The sequence below is a fragment of the Kazachstania africana genome, chromosome 6 (genome assembly GCF_000304475.1).
Source record: "Kazachstania africana CBS 2517 chromosome 6, complete genome".
NCBI classification, from domain to species: Eukaryota; Fungi; Ascomycota; class Saccharomycetes; order Saccharomycetales; family Saccharomycetaceae; genus Kazachstania; species Kazachstania africana.
Window position 1 is genome coordinate 207,018 of NC_018945.1, and position 17,766 is coordinate 224,783.

General features: G+C 35.6%; 11 protein-coding genes across 11 annotated transcripts; 6 read left to right on the top strand and 5 right to left on the bottom strand.

Moving 5' to 3' along the window:
- Nucleotides 1-99: 99 nt before the first annotated feature.
- Nucleotides 100-1,131, bottom strand: HUT1 (UDP-galactose transporter HUT1; the record flags this gene model as incomplete). Its single annotated transcript, XM_003957791.1, has 1 exon — nucleotides 100-1,131. One exon carries the CDS (start codon nucleotides 1,129-1,131, stop codon nucleotides 100-102), a length of 1,032 nt encoding a protein of 343 aa, XP_003957840.1.
- A 401-nt stretch (nucleotides 1,132-1,532) lies between these two features.
- On the top strand, nucleotides 1,533-3,287 carry SRP68 (signal recognition particle subunit SRP68; the record flags this gene model as incomplete). The annotated part of the gene is made up of 1 exon (XM_003957792.1): nucleotides 1,533-3,287. The coding sequence occupies one exon, from the start codon at nucleotides 1,533-1,535 to the stop codon at nucleotides 3,285-3,287; it is 1,755 nt and encodes a 584-aa protein (XP_003957841.1).
- A 181-nt stretch (nucleotides 3,288-3,468) lies between these two features.
- On the bottom strand, nucleotides 3,469-8,010 carry IQG1 (Iqg1p; the record flags this gene model as incomplete). Its single annotated transcript, XM_003957793.1, has 1 exon — nucleotides 3,469-8,010. One exon carries the CDS (start codon nucleotides 8,008-8,010, stop codon nucleotides 3,469-3,471), a length of 4,542 nt encoding a protein of 1,513 aa, XP_003957842.1.
- Nucleotides 8,011-8,211: 201 nt separating this feature from the next.
- Nucleotides 8,212-9,098, bottom strand: CIN2 (GTPase-activating protein CIN2; the record flags this gene model as incomplete). The annotated part of the gene is made up of 2 exons (XM_003957794.1): nucleotides 8,212-8,984; nucleotides 9,056-9,098. The coding sequence occupies 2 exons, from the start codon at nucleotides 9,096-9,098 to the stop codon at nucleotides 8,212-8,214; spliced, it is 816 nt and encodes a 271-aa protein (XP_003957843.1).
- A 370-nt stretch (nucleotides 9,099-9,468) lies between these two features.
- Nucleotides 9,469-10,047, top strand: YAR1 (Yar1p; the record flags this gene model as incomplete). The annotated part of the gene is made up of 1 exon (XM_003957795.1): nucleotides 9,469-10,047. The coding sequence occupies one exon, from the start codon at nucleotides 9,469-9,471 to the stop codon at nucleotides 10,045-10,047; it is 579 nt and encodes a 192-aa protein (XP_003957844.1).
- Nucleotides 10,048-10,545: 498 nt separating this feature from the next.
- SUI3 (translation initiation factor eIF2 subunit beta) lies at nucleotides 10,546-11,397 on the top strand (the record flags this gene model as incomplete). Its single annotated transcript, XM_003957796.1, has 1 exon — nucleotides 10,546-11,397. One exon carries the CDS (start codon nucleotides 10,546-10,548, stop codon nucleotides 11,395-11,397), a length of 852 nt encoding a protein of 283 aa, XP_003957845.1.
- Nucleotides 11,398-11,693: 296 nt separating this feature from the next.
- Nucleotides 11,694-12,794, bottom strand: ENV7 (putative serine/threonine protein kinase ENV7; the record flags this gene model as incomplete). Its single annotated transcript, XM_003957797.1, has 1 exon — nucleotides 11,694-12,794. One exon carries the CDS (start codon nucleotides 12,792-12,794, stop codon nucleotides 11,694-11,696), a length of 1,101 nt encoding a protein of 366 aa, XP_003957846.1.
- A 404-nt stretch (nucleotides 12,795-13,198) lies between these two features.
- RVB2 (RuvB family ATP-dependent DNA helicase reptin) lies at nucleotides 13,199-14,617 on the top strand (the record flags this gene model as incomplete). The annotated part of the gene is made up of 1 exon (XM_003957798.1): nucleotides 13,199-14,617. The coding sequence occupies one exon, from the start codon at nucleotides 13,199-13,201 to the stop codon at nucleotides 14,615-14,617; it is 1,419 nt and encodes a 472-aa protein (XP_003957847.1).
- An 81-nt stretch (nucleotides 14,618-14,698) lies between these two features.
- VMA11 (H(+)-transporting V0 sector ATPase subunit c') lies at nucleotides 14,699-15,196 on the bottom strand (the record flags this gene model as incomplete). Its single annotated transcript, XM_003957799.1, has 1 exon — nucleotides 14,699-15,196. One exon carries the CDS (start codon nucleotides 15,194-15,196, stop codon nucleotides 14,699-14,701), a length of 498 nt encoding a protein of 165 aa, XP_003957848.1.
- A 211-nt stretch (nucleotides 15,197-15,407) lies between these two features.
- On the top strand, nucleotides 15,408-16,031 carry NSL1 (MIND complex subunit NSL1; the record flags this gene model as incomplete). The annotated part of the gene is made up of 1 exon (XM_003957800.1): nucleotides 15,408-16,031. The coding sequence occupies one exon, from the start codon at nucleotides 15,408-15,410 to the stop codon at nucleotides 16,029-16,031; it is 624 nt and encodes a 207-aa protein (XP_003957849.1).
- A 454-nt stretch (nucleotides 16,032-16,485) lies between these two features.
- SSO1 (syntaxin) lies at nucleotides 16,486-17,346 on the top strand (the record flags this gene model as incomplete). The annotated part of the gene is made up of 1 exon (XM_003957801.1): nucleotides 16,486-17,346. The coding sequence occupies one exon, from the start codon at nucleotides 16,486-16,488 to the stop codon at nucleotides 17,344-17,346; it is 861 nt and encodes a 286-aa protein (XP_003957850.1).
- Between the last annotated feature and the right edge of the window lie 420 nt (nucleotides 17,347-17,766).

The window sequence follows — 17,766 nt, forward strand, 5'->3', positions numbered from 1 at the left end:
GTATTTATAAAAGTAGTATGATAGAGTTTTAACGAAGGAAAACAAAAGAGAAAATGTTTCTATAAATTTATTGCATATATTTGTAGATACTATAAAAAATTAATCTTTCTTAAATTCCACTTTCTTAGCAGCGTTTCTCTTTGCAAGGGATTCCCAAAGAATACCACCAAAAACTGTGAAAATACCTAGCCATTGAATTAAGTTAACTGCCTTACCATAAACGGCGATACTGAGAACCATGGACATCATCTTTCTTGTCACTGTGATCATAATCAAAACTAAAGAACCGTATTGTTCAAGAGTGTAGAAAATGAAACATTGCCCAAGGGCACCGCAAATGGAGTATGCTGCTAGATAATATAAAATATCGGGATCCAAAGATAAGAGCCTAGTAGCGTTATTGTATTGTGTTGTATCAATGATAACCAAGTATAATGTATTCCACAAAATAATGAAGAGGTTTAAAGCAAACATAAGATGCGTACCAGTAACAACCTTTAGTTTTGACTTCTTGTTATCTGATTGATTCGATTTTCTGGAAGACTTTAGCATCTTATCCTGAGTTGCATTTGTTAGACCATCGAGTAGCAAACTTGCTGCTAGCATACCAAACCCATATAATGAGAAACATTGCCCTCCTGATCTACTTATTTTACCATTTGATCCACCCACAGTAAATATGGTCACACCTGCTGTAACCAGTAATGATACATATTTTTTTTGAGTTTCTATAGGAGTCCTGTACAATAGTAGATGTACCATAAGGACCGGAATCATTTTGCATGATTTTGCTAACATGTATGTCAAATAGTCGACATATTGTAATGAATACGTAGCCAAAGGGTTTGAAGTACTTTGTGTCAGCGATATCATAGTCAACTCCTTCCTATAGTCCCAAATGAGTTCCCATGGGTCGTACGTGCTTTTCTTCCACTTTAGATACACATAACCAACCAACATAGCCATACCAGCCTGTGAAATAGCTATCACATTTGGATATTGGAACCTTTCATCGGCATTAGGCCAAATTCTCGTAGTCAAGGGCTCTTGCACCAAAGCCCATGTTAAGAAACTAGTATATATGCCCACTGCACATACCAACAGCTTCACGACGCTTCTATTCTGAGACATATACAGTCTTCTTTATCCTTTAAACCTGTAACGTTTCAATGACGACGATCACTTTTCTACAAAAGTAATGCTCTCGCTCTTTGCTTTTTATATAGTGAATCGAAACAAAGAACGGAGAGGACTCCCTCATGAAGCCTTGCCCTGAGATTCCATCGAGCCAAAATTGCCAGTAAATAAAAAGCTCTCAATTGATTGAATTGATTCATTGATCTACTGGGCTATTTCTATGTAAATCGGTATATTTGTTTAGACTACACAACGTACAAAACGACAAATATTGCCGTCGTTGAAAGAAATCGCAACCTGATTTTTTTGTTAAGTGGAAAACATTTTTATTCAAGCCAACGAAGAAAGCTCTATTTGTAAGTATCAAAACATAACACAAGTGTAGTGGGTTGCCAATGACTGTCTATTCACCAATTGCCGCTACGTATGGTGCTCGTTTCGAACAACTTTTGGAAACTGATAGTGACTATTCAAAATATCACGGTAAATTGAACAGGAAACTTCAAAATTTAAGACACCGTTGTAAGTTGATAACAAAGGATACAAAGAAGTATTCAAGCAAGGAAAAGTACTCCAAGATTACTCCGGATGACTACGACAAGAAAAACAAACTTTTTGGTGCATTGGTACTATTACACGCTGAAAGAGATTTGGTATATACTGAAATCTTCAAAATTAGAGGACGTCAAAGAGGCAAATTAAAGGATGCTGAGAAAAAATTGCTAGCTACTAGATTGAAGAAGGCACTCAAAACTTCCGAAAATCTTACTTCCTTGACAAAAAATGAGTCTCAATGGATAACCCGTTTACAGTACCTAATTTATTCCAAATTCGTCCGCGTTGAATATTTAATGTATGGAAAGCAAGCTAAACGTAAGGACAGTGATACTATTGTTTCAGATTTGGCATTAGCGTTTGCTGCCTTGGACTTTTTGGCGGGAAGGAAATTTTTAGAACGCGATCTTGTGGAATATTTACGTTCCAAATACGAACCTACCCTATCTCACCACACCGAAAATCGTCTAAGTTCTAGAGATTTTACAAATTTCATCCAACAATATGTACAATCCTCAAGTGATGACGAAATCTCCAAAATTCTATTCGCTAATGGTTTTAGTCCTTTCATAATGCCCGTTAACAGTTCTAGATCAAAGGTTCGCATCCAATGGCGAGCATTCAACTGCCAAATTAAAGACTCTCATGTTGCCCAACTTCTTGCTGATGCAAAATATATTCCTCTCTTTATGATATCAAATGCTAGCAATAGGTTAATGAAGTATGAAGAAGCCCTATCGGCACAACAGTACCATATCTCCCAAAGTCAATATGATGAAGAAGAAGGAGAAGATGCAGAAAAAAGCCAAGAAAACGATCAAATCCTACTGTTCTATATCAAATATATGATCCTAGTCGCTTCAATTCGTCGTGATGACCTCTTATTCAAGAAACTGTGGAGAGATTGGTCCCTAATAGGAACATCAATGTATGAAAAACTTACCAAATACAAGGAAATTACGCGTATTGTCAACAACTTACAAAATTATCTCAGGGAAATCGTAGAATTACCAGGTGTCTACGCTGACGATGAACTTGTGTTATATTTCGAACTATCAGCACTTTATTACCAACTTCATTCGATTGCAGGATGCCTAGCTGAATTATACCAAACAAAAGGTAGATATATGGAAGCCTTAGCATTATACGTTGATTCATACAAAAAATTGGAGGAAAAATTACAAAATTGCCCAGATTTAAATAAAGCCTCATTGGCAATTGGACTAATAACGAATGAAAAACTCAAAAAATTGCAATCTCTAATCAGAAACAATTGGAAAAACGTAGTTGCTTTGGCAGAATATGAAGGAACTTCCAATAATCAAGAGACTAGAAATACGGTAGTTGAAAATATTGATCAGCATCGTATATCTCCTTTGATGATCAAGTTGGACAACCTATTTCCTTTGAGACCAACATTAAAACCAATTGGCGCGAAACCTACGTTATTTGACTTGGCTTTTAACTACGTGGATTATCCTTCAGAGAAAATATCCAGAGAGACGTCACCAATTGAAACGACCCCTACAGAAGAAATGAAAACAAGTGAAGAATCTACAAAGAGACGTGGATTTTTGGGCTTATTCGGTCGCTAGTCTACTATGGCAATATATGTCTTGTTCCTCTCAAGGCTGCAAAAGTTCGAATGATAATCGGTCAAGAAGCTTTCGTCGAACTAGTGAATTACTGAAATACTTTTCAAATAGAGTCTTTCATACACACTGAATAATATATGTATATATAATAATTCTCACTAAACTAATTTTACATCAAATATCAAGAGAAGAATGTCTCTATAATTAGAAATAGCAGCTTTTCAGTGTTAAAGCTTACTGCGGAATTCAGTAAAGTCCATATTTTGTCTTGTCCATTCACTTGGGAATATAGCAGATCATGGAAAGTAAAAGAATCCATTGTTTCAGTGAATCTCTTCTCCGATCCCTTTCTTTTATCGAGTAATTGGATAGAAAACTTGGCGCCATTGGATGTTGAAATTTTGAAGACTATATCGGGAAATTTTGGACCACTGGAACCAAAGACCTTAACAGTTTGCTCACCTAGTCTTTCACCTGTAATTGATCTGATAACGCCCTTTTCATACATTTGTCTTGTTGTCCATTTGAATTTGAGCCCTTCCATTTCAATGACATCTTTATGCTGAACCTTCTTGTAAGCACTCTTAATACCACTAAATGTACTTTTATGGCCTGGAACAAAATTTCTGGCTCGTTGGGATTCTCCTATAATCTTTTCTATGGATTTACCAATACTGGCAAAATGTTTACTCAATTGTCGATTATTCTCAGACAATTGTCTGAGAATATTTGTAGCGATATTAAGTTCATGTGACACATATTCAAGTGCATATGTCGGGTTTTTTATTGTGTTTGCTATATCGTTCAAAATATTTTGCAATTTATTTTCTCTTGAATTAATTATTCCCAAATTCTCAAGCTCATATATCCTCTTCAAAGTAGTGCTTTTCAAACTGAAATAGGTTTGAGGTTGCAAGTGTTGTACTATAGGATCATTTTTGATTGATGAATTTTCCTTCACTAATTGCTTAAAAATAGGTTCATCTTCTGGCAGAACCGTGCTAGTTGCAAGTGCATATAAATTCGATTCAATTTCTTCAACTTGTGTCATATAGATGAATGCTCTCTTTGTTTGATCATATAATTTTCTCATTTTATCCTCTACGACCGAAAATCTATATGCAGAAGGATTTAACTGCAAGAAAATACGACTTTCTCTTTTCGATTTTCTTTCTGTAGCCTCTTCTAGAACCTCAAGTATAACATCGTTCTCAGGATAGTTCAATAAATGTTCTCTGAATTTGTCAACAATTTCAAATGCCTTCTCTTTCAGAATCTCCAAAGAGGGAGGTTTTGATATCATATCTGTGTAAACCAATTCTTCTCCCTTTTGTTCATAGCTGGGGTCTAGAAAAACGGAGTATAACAATGTTTGCACATTTCCCTTTATTTCATCGCAATATTGGTTCAATGGATCATAATAGCCGGAAAATTTCCTCAGACTAAACACTGTCATAGCACTTTTAAGTACAACAGCAATTTTCTCCTCGATTTGTTCATCCTCGTTTTCCAAAAAGCCATATTGTCTTCTGTTAACAATATACTCACTGATAAAACATCCAATCAGTACTTTCGCAATGCAACGTAAAGAGTCTGTTTCATCTGCATTTTTATCTGCAGCATAACCAAAAATTTTTGTACACAAAAATCTCACTTCAAGAGGGATTGAGGAGAACTGTTTAGTTAATATCTCAGCTATCATTTCAATGCAGTGCCACAAATTTCTCAAATTTTGAATAAACTGCTCTTTAGTTTCTTTATCTTCAATAGGGAGAATATTTTGATGGGGAGCTGATCCGTGTATCTTCTCGTACAGTACATATGGATTACTGTCCATATCGACCTTTGGATCACAGATATACTCTAACAGAGGATTGAAAAGAGAAAATAATGTAGGATATTCCTTATACAGAAATTTTTTCATCAACCTTTCCCAGATCTGAGACTTTTCAGAAAATATTTGATTAATTGATTTAGCCTCATTAACAGAATACAATAAAAATTCATTTAATAGTCTTACGAAACAACTTTTCTCACGCTCTCCCATTCTCTCATTGACTGTAGTAAAGGTAAGGTATACATTGTTTTCCACAAACTCCTTTTCCTGACCATATAGTATTTTCCAGTAAGCTGGATTTACCTGAAGAAGGTAAAAGAGCTTCTCAAAACTTGAATATTGAGAATATGGTGATGTTAAGCTATCCCTTGTAGCTTTCCAAGATAAGATAAGCCCTTCCTTATCCAGGCCAAATTTTTCCAATATGTCTAGTATATCTAACCTTTCCCTAATCTCTTTTTCTAGTGAGGCTCTTTTCATATTCTCCGAATCTAAAGAGGCCTGACAAGCTTCCAGTTCATTTTGGAGTTCTTCCATGGTACCTGAGTTGTTCAACAAATGTGTAAATTTTCTCACTGATCTTAATCTTGGATTAGGATATTGCATCAATTCTACGTAAGCAGAACGTTGTAAATACATTCTTATTTTGCTCTGAATGTTAACGATGGATTTCTCACTTTTTAGAAATATTTTTGATCGTTTAGTCAAAGTAGAACGAATAGATGCAGACCGTACATGAGCTTGCAGAATATCAATATTATTATATTCGATAATGTCATCGATAAGATCCAAAGTGTACCTAACTAGAATTCCCCTAACCAGACCTTGTAAAGATAAGACTGACCTTTGATCCTCAGAAGCTAAAGTCAGAAATCTGACTTTATGACGGGAATTATTTGCTTGAAGCAAAGCCAACAGCCTCAATAGACTACCTCTTTCATGTATTACAACATTATGCCTTAGTTCTACCGAGCATCTTACTGTATTTCCTCTAATTATTCCTTTGAGTGCATTCAAATCCAAAGAAGCCTCAGTTTGCAGCAAAGTTGAAGATAAACCACCAACTTGTCTTCTCACGAATCTGCCCCTACAGAAACTCTGAATTGTCGTAATTTCTGTCAATTGACTTCCTGCTACATACAACAGAGATCTAAGCTTCTCTCTTCTGAAATTTCCTTTTACCCTTGCTTGGAGCCTCTTTGCCGGAATAGTTGCTATATTATTGTCAATAATTTGGATTCTGATAATTTTTCTAATCTTGATACCGGACAAACAGGCCTGAAGTCTTTCGATATTCCGCTGTTGTCTAAATCCTTTTATTATATGACTATCAATCTTGTTTCTAACATTGATAGCCCTCAGTTGGGCCTGCAAAATAGGTAAAGTTGGGATATTTTGCAGAACAGGATTTGTATAGTTGTCTCCAAGTATATTTTTTCGAGCGCACTGGGCTTTTAATAGACTTTGGAATCTGAATATCTCATTTTTAAATAAGGTTAACAGTTTCCTTTGCATGTACAGTTCAAAACGAGTATTTGATCCCTTACAACAGCTTTGAATGTTCACCACTTCCTGTAAAAATTCTGATTCAGTCATTTTTCTTCTTCTTACAGGAGAGTAATGAGAAGGAGAATAGGCAAAAGCGTCATAATACTGGAGGTTAGTTTCTCTATTTTGGCTTCTTCTCAAATAAAATTCCGTATCATACGTTAGATGACGGGATATACTTGGTGAATAGTACGACAAACTAGTTGTTTTCAAAGGACTATATTGTAAAGATGGGGTACTTGGGAGAACAGATGTTTCTCTGAAACTGTGAATTGGAGATCTTCTGTTTAAATCTGCTTCGGATTCATATTGCTTGGTAGGTGATGTCGAAAGTTTAATGGGAGATGCCAACCTCGGAGTTTCTAATTTAGTATATTCTTTTTCATATGTTTTGGAGGGGGTTTTATGGTTGTCATTGTCAATATTCTTGGTTAGTACCTTTAATGGCTCGAATTGATTAAAATCTCTAATAAGACCACTGTGATCTGGGGAATCACGCACGTTTTTCCTGGAAGGACTCTGCGGAGCAGCAAGGGCTTTGAAGTCACGGATACGAGGCCACAGCCTTTGTACTCTTTTTATATCTTCCTTACTAAAACTTAGAGTGCCCGACAAATTGGTCAACACAGGTGTTTTACCAGGCCATTTCTTAGCTATCATTGTGATTAGAATAAGTAAAGTCTCGAAAACTTGTGGTAAGTTTTTCTTGTTATATAAATCCTGCAATTCGAATCTAAAGGAGTCAGGAACCCCAACATGCTCTACCAAGGAAAAGAAAGCATTAATATTTTGTGTGTGCTTAAATTGTAATTTATCACCAGCTGGGAACACAGTGGGAGCTAAGTCGGAATTAATGGCTTGAGTTACCATTGCCAAGTAAACCCCGTTTCTAAGGCTATCTCCTACACATAGCTCTAGTTCAGATGGCAATGTCTCTCCAATGACATTCTCGATCCATACCTTTATTTCTCCGACTCTACAAAGGTATTCGTAATATCTCAATTCTTCCTTCGAATAATTTGAAATGTCGAAGTTTTGTGTGCTAGTATTTTTCATTGGAGGGTTAGGCCTGCTATTTAATGCATTAGAAGCTGGAACTGAACTCCTGAAGGAAGTTGATAAATTTTCTTTCTCCTTTAAAAGAACTGGGGATGCTGAAGTCTTGAAGTTGACTTTAGAAGGAGTGTTGATATTCAGGGATAAGTTGACTTCTGATGAAGAGAGAGGTTTCAAAGGCTGTAGGCTTCTTTGATTTTCTGAGTTGACATTTTGTAAATATCTATCGAAATAGGAATTGGTCTGACTGCGCTCCATCGGTGGTTCATTGAAGGAGGGCATATCTATTTAAACCTCGTATCTCTTGGTAGATGGCAGATAATCTAGATAGCGAATGATAATGTATGTTGTTCTGTTATGTTTGGTGAACTTCGAAGATCCAAAAGCATTTTTTTTTAAATAACATATCCTAAATATTTACAGTTTTCCGCAATGGGAAACGCGTCAATATGAAAGCCATTGAATCGTAAATATATATAGATATTAGTTATTTTCAATATATTGATGTCTTAATTGCTGTGTATTTCCACCAAATGTTTCTATAGTTGCAAATCTATAGGCTTCAGATTCTACTTGACCAGATCCTAATTGACTGAAATTACGAATTGTAAGCTTATTTCGAGATACTTCGTCAAATGTACATTTTGTAAGGTTTTCTACGACAACCGTCTGAGGTTCCATGTCTTCTTGCTTGACAATGGATAGTTTACAATTGCCAAGATTGTGCAAACGGATTTGAATGGTAGATGCAGGTGGTAAATTAATGATGATGACTGATTCTGTACAATCTGTAATGAATACGCTGCCATTCACAAACGGCAATGGGCTTACTACTACTACCGACTTGTGAAGACCTTTAAACGCCAGCTGTCCATTTTGTGAGGAGGCAATTTCTTTGCCACGAGTAACTGTGCAATTGCTTAAATTCTCAAACGTCTGGATAGGATTTGTAATCAGTAGATCTTGATCGACGATTTTCGGTGTCGATGCCACTGGTACTGGTGGCGATAGAGCTTCGAACTTGGTATTTTTCCCCTTGGAGGAGAAATTGAACTTGAATTTCCTTTTGACTGTATGCTGCGTTGACAATTTGGCGTTTACATCTTTCAATAACTTCTCGATCTCTGAGTGAGAGTGCTTCATGTCGTAGGGAGTCATATCAGCAGAGACTTCATTGAAATATCTCTTCAATTGGATCACTTCTTCCCGCAGCTCCTCGTAATTGGTGGTAGCCGCATCCAGCTTATATTGCAATTCTTCAATGAAGTAGTAATTTTGTTAGTATACAAATGACAATTAATTAAAGGAAACAAGTAACAATACACACCTTTCTTCCTTTTATTGAAGTCTGTCGATACATTAACTGGCATATTGACGTTCCGACTATGAAATGTGAACTTGTCCTGACGTTGTACTTTTCCTCTAATGTATGCTGTGAATCGCAAATCTCCGATAACAAAACAACAATCTGACTTCAAGGACACTGACAGAATCTAAGGCCAAGCAAGACAAAGCACTCGAGATGACGTGAAAGCAAATAGACTTTCTATTCTTTAGTCTGATTTACCAACAATTAGAGTACGGAATCGCTATTCACGTTGCGAGTCTGCCAATATAAAATCGCTAAAAGTGAAAAATTTGGCCGATGCCCTCCAAGATGAAAAAAAAATCATTTAATTATTGAATATTGCAATAATCTGACAATACAGTATCGAGTACCTTCTACCACATCCATTAGCCATGGCTTTACACACCGAACCATTAGAACAAGAAGACCAAGATTCTATCATCTTAGATGCCAGAGCCGGTGATTTGGAATCGCTTCAAGAAATCTTCACAACGTTGATTGACCCAAAATTGCTCACTACATGCCGTGATTCTAGTTCTAAATCATCTGCTTTACACATGGCTGCGGGAAATGGACATCTGGAAGTTGTCAAATACATAACTTCCTTAATTGACTCAGAGGAAAGGGAGAAATTTGTCAATATTCAAAATGAATCAGGTAATACGGCATTACATTGGGCGTCATTGAACGGTAAATTGGACGTTGTACAATACCTATGTGATGAGTGCAACGCTGATCCATTTCTTAGGAACCAGTTTGGCCATGATGCTATCTTTGAGGCTGAAAATAACGGTAGAGAAGAAATTGAAACTTATTTCCTAAAGAAATACGATGTTGAACCAGAAAGTGACGGCGAAGAAACTGCTCCAGAACAAATCAAAATTACTGAAGGTACGGAATCCGAACAAGTAACCAAAGATGCTACCGAGGCATTAAGACAACATACTGAAAACTTGAGCATCAATAATTGAGATATTGCGGCAATGTTTCTGAGAAAAAGAGGGGCACCAAGTCTTTCCAAAGAAAGAAAATCCCCATGAAAGAACATTCTTTTATAAAGGAGGAACTCAACCCTTCGGAACTCTCACATGCATCAATCCCCTCAACTGATGCCCATTCCCAACACTTGCACTTATGTATACTAGGTAAAAAATTTTAATAAAATCCAAATTTGTGAATATATCTAACCGAACATGGGACCGTACAGCTGAGCCATTTAGCTGGATTATACTGCAGCCCGTTACAGTATGCCATATACATAAATATCTCTATATATCAAGATTTGAGATGACAGATATCTTACCCGACTAGTTTATGTTTATCACTCAGCACGAGCTTGAAAATTTTTCTTATAATCCCATAGAGTGCATTCCAAATTGCAATGAAATTTTGACAAGAGAAAGAGTTGGTTATTATAATAGCGTAAACTGTACGTGTAGATTTCAATAAGTGAGTAGATACTATCCACCATGTCATCAGATTTAGCTGCAGAACTAGGTTTTGATCCTACTTTGAAGAAGAAGAAGAAGGCAAAGAAGGTCGCACCAGAAAGCTTTGATAATATAACCAACGAACCATCAGAAGCCACTAATGGTGATGATTTATTCGCAGGCCTAAAGAAAAAGAAGAAGAAGGCTAAGGCCCCAGCATTCGAAGCTGAAAATGGCGACAATACCACCGACGATATCACAGAAGCTCTTGGAGAGTTGTCGTTGAAAAAGAAAAAGAAGAAGACTAAAGATGTTGCATTAGACGATTTTGAAAAGGAATTAGCTAAAGCTGGTGTCACCTCAGAAAGTAAAGAAACTACCCCACAGAACATTTCCGTCGTTCAACAAGAAGCCGGTTTACCATATGATAAGTTACTATCCAGATTTTTCAATATTTTAAGAACTAATAACCCTGAATTGGCTGGTGACAGATCAGGTCCTAAATTCAGAATTCCTCCACCAGTTTGTTTACGTGATGGTAAAAAGACCATCTTCGCCAATATCCAAGATATCTCTGAAAAATTACAAAGATCTCCAGAACATTTAATTCAATATCTTTTCGCAGAATTGGGTACGTCCGGTTCTGTTGATGGTCAAAAGAGATTGGTTATTAAAGGTAAATTTTTGTCCAAACAAATGGAAAATGTTCTAAGAAGATATATCATCGAATACGTTACATGTAAGACATGTAAGAGCATTAACACTGAGTTGAAGAAAGAACAATCCAATAGATTATTCTTCATGGTCTGTAAAAGTTGTGGTTCTACCAGATCCGTTTCCTCTATCAAGACAGGTTTCCAAGCTACTGTCGGTAAGAGAAGGAGGATGTGATAAGTTCAATATAAAGGATAGACTATTTTACTATTGTGTATAATTTAATTTCAATGAGTGCATTGGAAGGTATGAGAAAGACCAAAAAAATCATTATATAATTATTGTTTTATTAAAGCAAGCATAAAAACAAATGAAAAAGATATCACAACTATTTAATGATTTCAAAATGTTTAGCTGTATATATGGTTGTGTAAATGATGACTTCTTTTCTAGAAAATAAAGAGAAATATAAAAACGAATATGAATTTAAATAAATGTTGATTAATGCTAGAGATATCCGTTTGTCAAGCTCGTCACAAATCTTCCAGTGCATTTATCAACTGAATGGGAGAAGATCTCATACTGGGATCAACCTGCAAACAAGAAATTATAATATCATTTAGAGAAGAGGAATACTCGCTTTCTTGTGGAAAGCTGTATTGGCCCTTTTTGATAGCGTACTTAATTGGAGTACCATTTAGTTGTTCCTCCCTTTCGAATGGAGATACTCCATACATTAAGAAATATAATATGGCTCCTAATGACCATATATCGACTTCCTTAGTAATTAGTGAACCTTTTTTCAGACTTACCAATTCAGGAGCAAGATATGGTAATGAACAGTTTTCTTGGATGCGCTCTTTGAAGGCAAGCAGATCTGCTGATTCAGTTATTTCAAATTTCACCTTAGAACATATACTCAAATCGCCGATTAAAGGTGTCCCATCCGATCTAAATAGCACAGTTGTGGGCGACATATTCAAAAGGGCGAATGATTCCTCAGTATAGTTGGTAGGTGACATAACAGCAAGTTCAAGAGGTGTATCAGCGAGCAATGATGCTGCATCATCACTAACTGTGATCGACACAGAATCAAAACTTGCCTTCATATTACCAACAGCCCTAGAAGAGCTATTATGCAGAATATCCAAACCTTTACAAAGGCTAACCATTATCTTGATACATTGGGACTCCGATACCGTTGACCCATCCAGCAAATTTCTGTCAATCATATCCTGTAGAGATCCTAGGGGATAATAAGGCAATAAAATTAATATTGTCCTCGAGCCATCAAGCTCTTGTGATACCTGAGAGCCATATAAATTTATAATATGTGCAGAATGAAAATATTTGTACAATTCAATTTCCTGCAATGCATTCGAAATAGTATCAATATCTCCAAATGGACAGCTAATCACCTTCATTGCGAACAAACGTGTTGCATCATTTGAAGCATCTGACGTTGGGGAGGTTCTTTCCACCAGATAAGTAAATGAAAGACTCTTCTCACCAAGGAGTCTGACGACTTGGTACTTTCTTGCATTAACGGTAATAAGGGTTTCAGAATAATAGGGAAAGCATGAACTGCAAAATGTAAAACACTCTTTCATTAGCTTTATACATGGGTTTAGCATGACATATACTCTCCACTAACTAAATGTGTTATTCCCGAAGTGCTCTATGCTAACTTGCTAGGTAGTGGTTTCAATCAGTCCAGCTTTTGTGGGTCATCGATCTCCTTCGGCACGCCGATTAGTCTAGCTGGAAGAAATAACGACCCTAGAATATATCACGTTGCAAAACGCACAGCGGCATATCTCTTAGTGAAGATATTTTACATCATAGCTCAAAAGCTGCTCAGCTTAGTATACAAATTACGACCACTTTAGCTCAAAGTTCACTGACTTCTTCTACATAACGAATCATCAATTTATCACGTGATCTAAAACTGAAAAATTTGTTTAAATGATAAAAAATTGAATTCACACTAAACACCATCATGTAACTTGAGTAGAAGCAGTTCAGTGAAAATACAGTCATGTCCATCCAGACAACAGATGCTACTGAAGGTTCTGATTCTTTGAAATCTCTTTCTTTGATCGCCTCCCATTCTCATATCACCGGTTTAGGATTAGATGAACAATTACAGCCTCGTCCAACTTCTGAAGGTATGGTTGGCCAATTGCAAGCTCGTCGTGCCGCAGGTGTTATTTTGAAAATGGTTCAAAATGGTACCATCGCAGGTAGGGCAATTTTAGTTGCAGGTCCTCCATCTACTGGTAAAACTGCACTAGCGATGGGTTTATCACAATCTTTAGGTAAAGATGTCCCATTCACAGCAATTGCTGGTTCTGAGATTTTCTCATTAGAATTAAGTAAGACAGAAGCATTAACTCAAGCATTCAGAAAATCCATTGGGATTAAAATCAAGGAAGAAGCTGAACTAATTGAAGGTGAAGTTGTTGAAATTCAAATCGATAGATCAATTACTGGTGGCCACAAGCAAGGGAAATTAACTATCAAAACTACCGATATGGAAACCATTTATGAATTAGGTAATAAAATGATTGATGGTTTGACTAAAGAAAAAGTTCTAGCTGGGGATGTTATATCTATTGATAAAGCCAGTGGCAAAATTACAAAACTAGGTAGATCTTTCTCTAGATCGAGAGATTATGATGCAATGGGAGCAGAAACAAGATTCGTTCAATGTCCGGAAGGGGAATTACAAAAAAGAAAAACTGTTGTTCACACAGTTTCCTTACATGAAATAGATGTCATCAATTCAAGAACACAGGGTTTCTTAGCTTTATTTACTGGTGATACTGGTGAAATTAGATCAGAAGTTAGAGATCAAATCAATACAAAAGTTGCAGAATGGAAGGAAGAAGGTAAAGCAGAGATTGTTCCTGGTGTTTTATTCATTGATGAAGTTCATATGTTAGATATTGAATGTTTTTCATTTATTAATAGAGCACTTGAAGATGAATTTGCACCTATTATAATGATGGCTACCAACAGAGGTATTTCAAAGACAAGGGGCACTAATTACAAATCTCCACATGGGTTACCATTGGATTTATTAGATAGGTCCATTATTATTACCACATCTGAATATAATGAACAAGAAATCAAGACAATTTTGTCAATTAGAGCACAGGAAGAAGAAGTTGAACTATCATCAGATGCTTTAGATCTTTTAACGAAGACTGGTGTAGAAACAAGTTTACGTTATAGTAGTAATTTGATTTCTGTTGCACAACAGATTGCATTAAAAAGAAAGAGTAATACTGTCGATGTAATTGATATTAAGAGAGCATACCTTTTATTCTTAGATAGTGCAAGATCAGTAAAATATGTTCAAGATAATGAATCTAATTATATTGATGATAAAGGTAAAGTGGACATTAGAGTCAATAAGACAGTTAATGAGGATGCAATGGATACAACAGAATAAGCTTTTCTATTGTTCTTTTGAAATGGGAAATTTTTTTATTATGTACGATATACTATCAATGTGTGTAAAAATATATACAGATTATTCAGAACCTCTTGTGTTTAAGATCAATGCAACGATCATACCATATAATCCGAGGACTTCAGAAAAGATAAGTATCAGTACGATTCCAACGAATAATCTTGGTTGATGCATGAATTTTCTGACACCGACGTCTCCTACGATACCAATAGCGTATCCACTACTTAAACATGCGAATCCCACACATAGACCACAACTTAAATGCATGAAACCATTGAAAAGGGTATATTCATCATTGGGAGAGATATTACCAGCGATGAGTACAGCGACGACTAGACCATAAATCGCCAGGATACCACTCATAACGACGGGAATCAAGGATTTCATGATTAATTCTGGTTTGAAAGTACCAATACCGGCGATACCTATACCTGATTTTGCTGTACCGATGGCAGCACCTAGAGAAGATAGAACCATTGCTAAAGCACACCCTGCAAAGCCGAAGAATGGAGAATAAAATGGTGCATATGGATTTGTTGGTATGATTTCAGATGACATGGTGATCTATACTTTGCATATATGTATATATTTTAGAGTTTTTGATGTTATTCAATATGACAAACTTTTTACCTTAGTGAATTGGTGGGTCCGCTTACTGTCTCAATTTTTTTCTTTTCCATATAATTTTCCATGAGGCTAAGAAAAAGTCAATAAAGCTGATGATGGTAAACAAAGAATAGTATTTAACATCTACAGCGCGGGAAGTTAGATGTCACAAGCCAAGAAAGTTAATGTCACTAGTAGGCAACTGCGAGGAATCTATGCACAATTATTAGAGTCATTAGAATTAAAATCGAAACAGTCATTGCCGCAGAATGATTCGCTACAGAGAGAAGTACAAATACATTTGACCAAGTATCTTGAGGAGGTATTTGAAATGTCACAGAACTCGCTGAATATAGTGGATGCTGCCGATGAAGACATATTGGGGATTATACGAGAGACTCAGGATCAGTTTTTAGAGAAGTTTGATTTAGAATTGAATGAGAAGGTGAGATTAACGTATCAAGATTGGGAAGATTGGATTATTAAATATTCTCAATTGAGCGTACATGGACCAGATAAGTTGACTGAGATATATAACGAGGGGAAGATCAAATACCTGCAGGATCTGGACGCGAGGATCCAAGATCTCTCACGACGGGAAGAGGAAGAAGAAGAAGAAGAGTCATTGCAAGACGACAGTGAGACTGCGACGATACACGACGAAAAACTCTGGCGAACGTATGCTAAGTCGTTGAGATCGTACGTGACTGCACAGGAAAGAGTTCCTGAGACCAGAGAAGAATTGGACAAACTGAAACACCTGATAGCCTTCACTAACAGGCCATAACATCCCAATACTATGTATATCCTCTACAAAACACCCTTGCACTACACTATATAATCTCTGCTACTAGAAAGTTAATGTAATCTTCCACGACTAAGTCAGCCAATTTTAGAAAATTTCTTCTGCAGGAAGCGGCGAATCGTTTTCTGAAGGCTAAGCAAGTCGTTCAGCTCTCATTTTTCCTTGTCCCAAAAATAACACAAAAGAAAGAAAAAAAAAAAATAACGATACACACACGCAGAGTATAAAGAGATTATCGGATTAGCAGGTTAGAAGATTATAGTTTGCCAATCAATCTTAGTGGATTTTGAATCGTTAATTTAGAGATTTAAAAAGGTTTTTATATCTATAAAGGACTCCTTCAATCTTTTTAGGTTTAATAGTTACACTTTTACTTTCCTTTTGCTTTTTGATAATTCCAAACCGTCACTTTACTCACTAGTATAGAATCACTACAATGAGTTATAACAATCCGTACGATAATTCTAATTCATATGCTGAGAATTATGAAATGAATTCTACCACTAATAGTAACGATTTTGTGGAATTTATGGATAAGATAAATAGAATTAACCAAAATTTGAATTTATATGAGGATAAAATTAACGAAATTGATAATTTACATAAACAATTATTGACTGCAGTTAATGAAGATAGAGAATTAGAGATTAGACATTATCTTGATGATATTGTTGCACAAACAACAGATTTACAATATAATTTAAAGTATGAAATTAAAGACGCTCAAAAATTAGCTTTGCATGACACAAATAAGCAGGCACAATCTGAAAATTCAAGACAAAGATTCTTGAAGTTAATTCAAGATTATAGAATTGTTGAAGCAAATTATAAGGATGAAAATAAAGAACAAGCAAAGAGACAATACAAAATTATTCAACCAGAAGCTACTGATGATGAAGTTGAAGCAGCTATAAGTGATGTCGGTGGCCAACAAATCTTTTCACAGGCTCTTTTAAATGCTAATAGACGTGGTGAAGCTAAAACCGCCTTAGCTGAAGTACAAGCAAGACATCAAGAATTAATAAAATTAGAAAAAACAATGGCTGAATTGACTCAATTATTCAATGATATGGAACAACTTGTCATTGAACAACAAGAAAATATTGAAGTCATTGACAAAAATGTGGAAGAAGCTCAACAAGATGTTGAACAAGGTGTCGGTCACACCAACAAAGCCGTAAAGAGTGCAAAGAGAGCAAGAAGAAATAAAATTAGATGTATTATTATTTGTTTCATCATTTTTGCTATCGTCGTCGTTGCTGTTGTCGTTCCATCAGTTGTGGCCACTGGACATTGAGATTATATCAAGTATATCTCTTTTTTTTCTTCTCTATTATCCTTTCACTATTATTTTGTAAAATGTACAATATTTTTTGTTTTGGTCAAGAAAAAACAATTAACAAGAATATAATAATAATTAAATATGTATGATTACTTCAAAGAACACAAGATTTCATTACAAATAATTGTTTCCCTCAATATATAGTCCCAATATTGTAATCTATATGAAAACTTTTTCAAAAGAAAAAACATCATATACAAATTAGGGTGGAAAGAAGGTTATAAATTGATTTACCAAAAACAAGTTTTCAAATAATTGTCGAAAGATAAACAATTTAAATCGAATTAATCGCAATCAAATCAATTTTATAATCGTCTATTAAGTTTTCTATTTCGTTAAACGAAAATTAACTTTAACTAATTGAAAGGCTTTGAT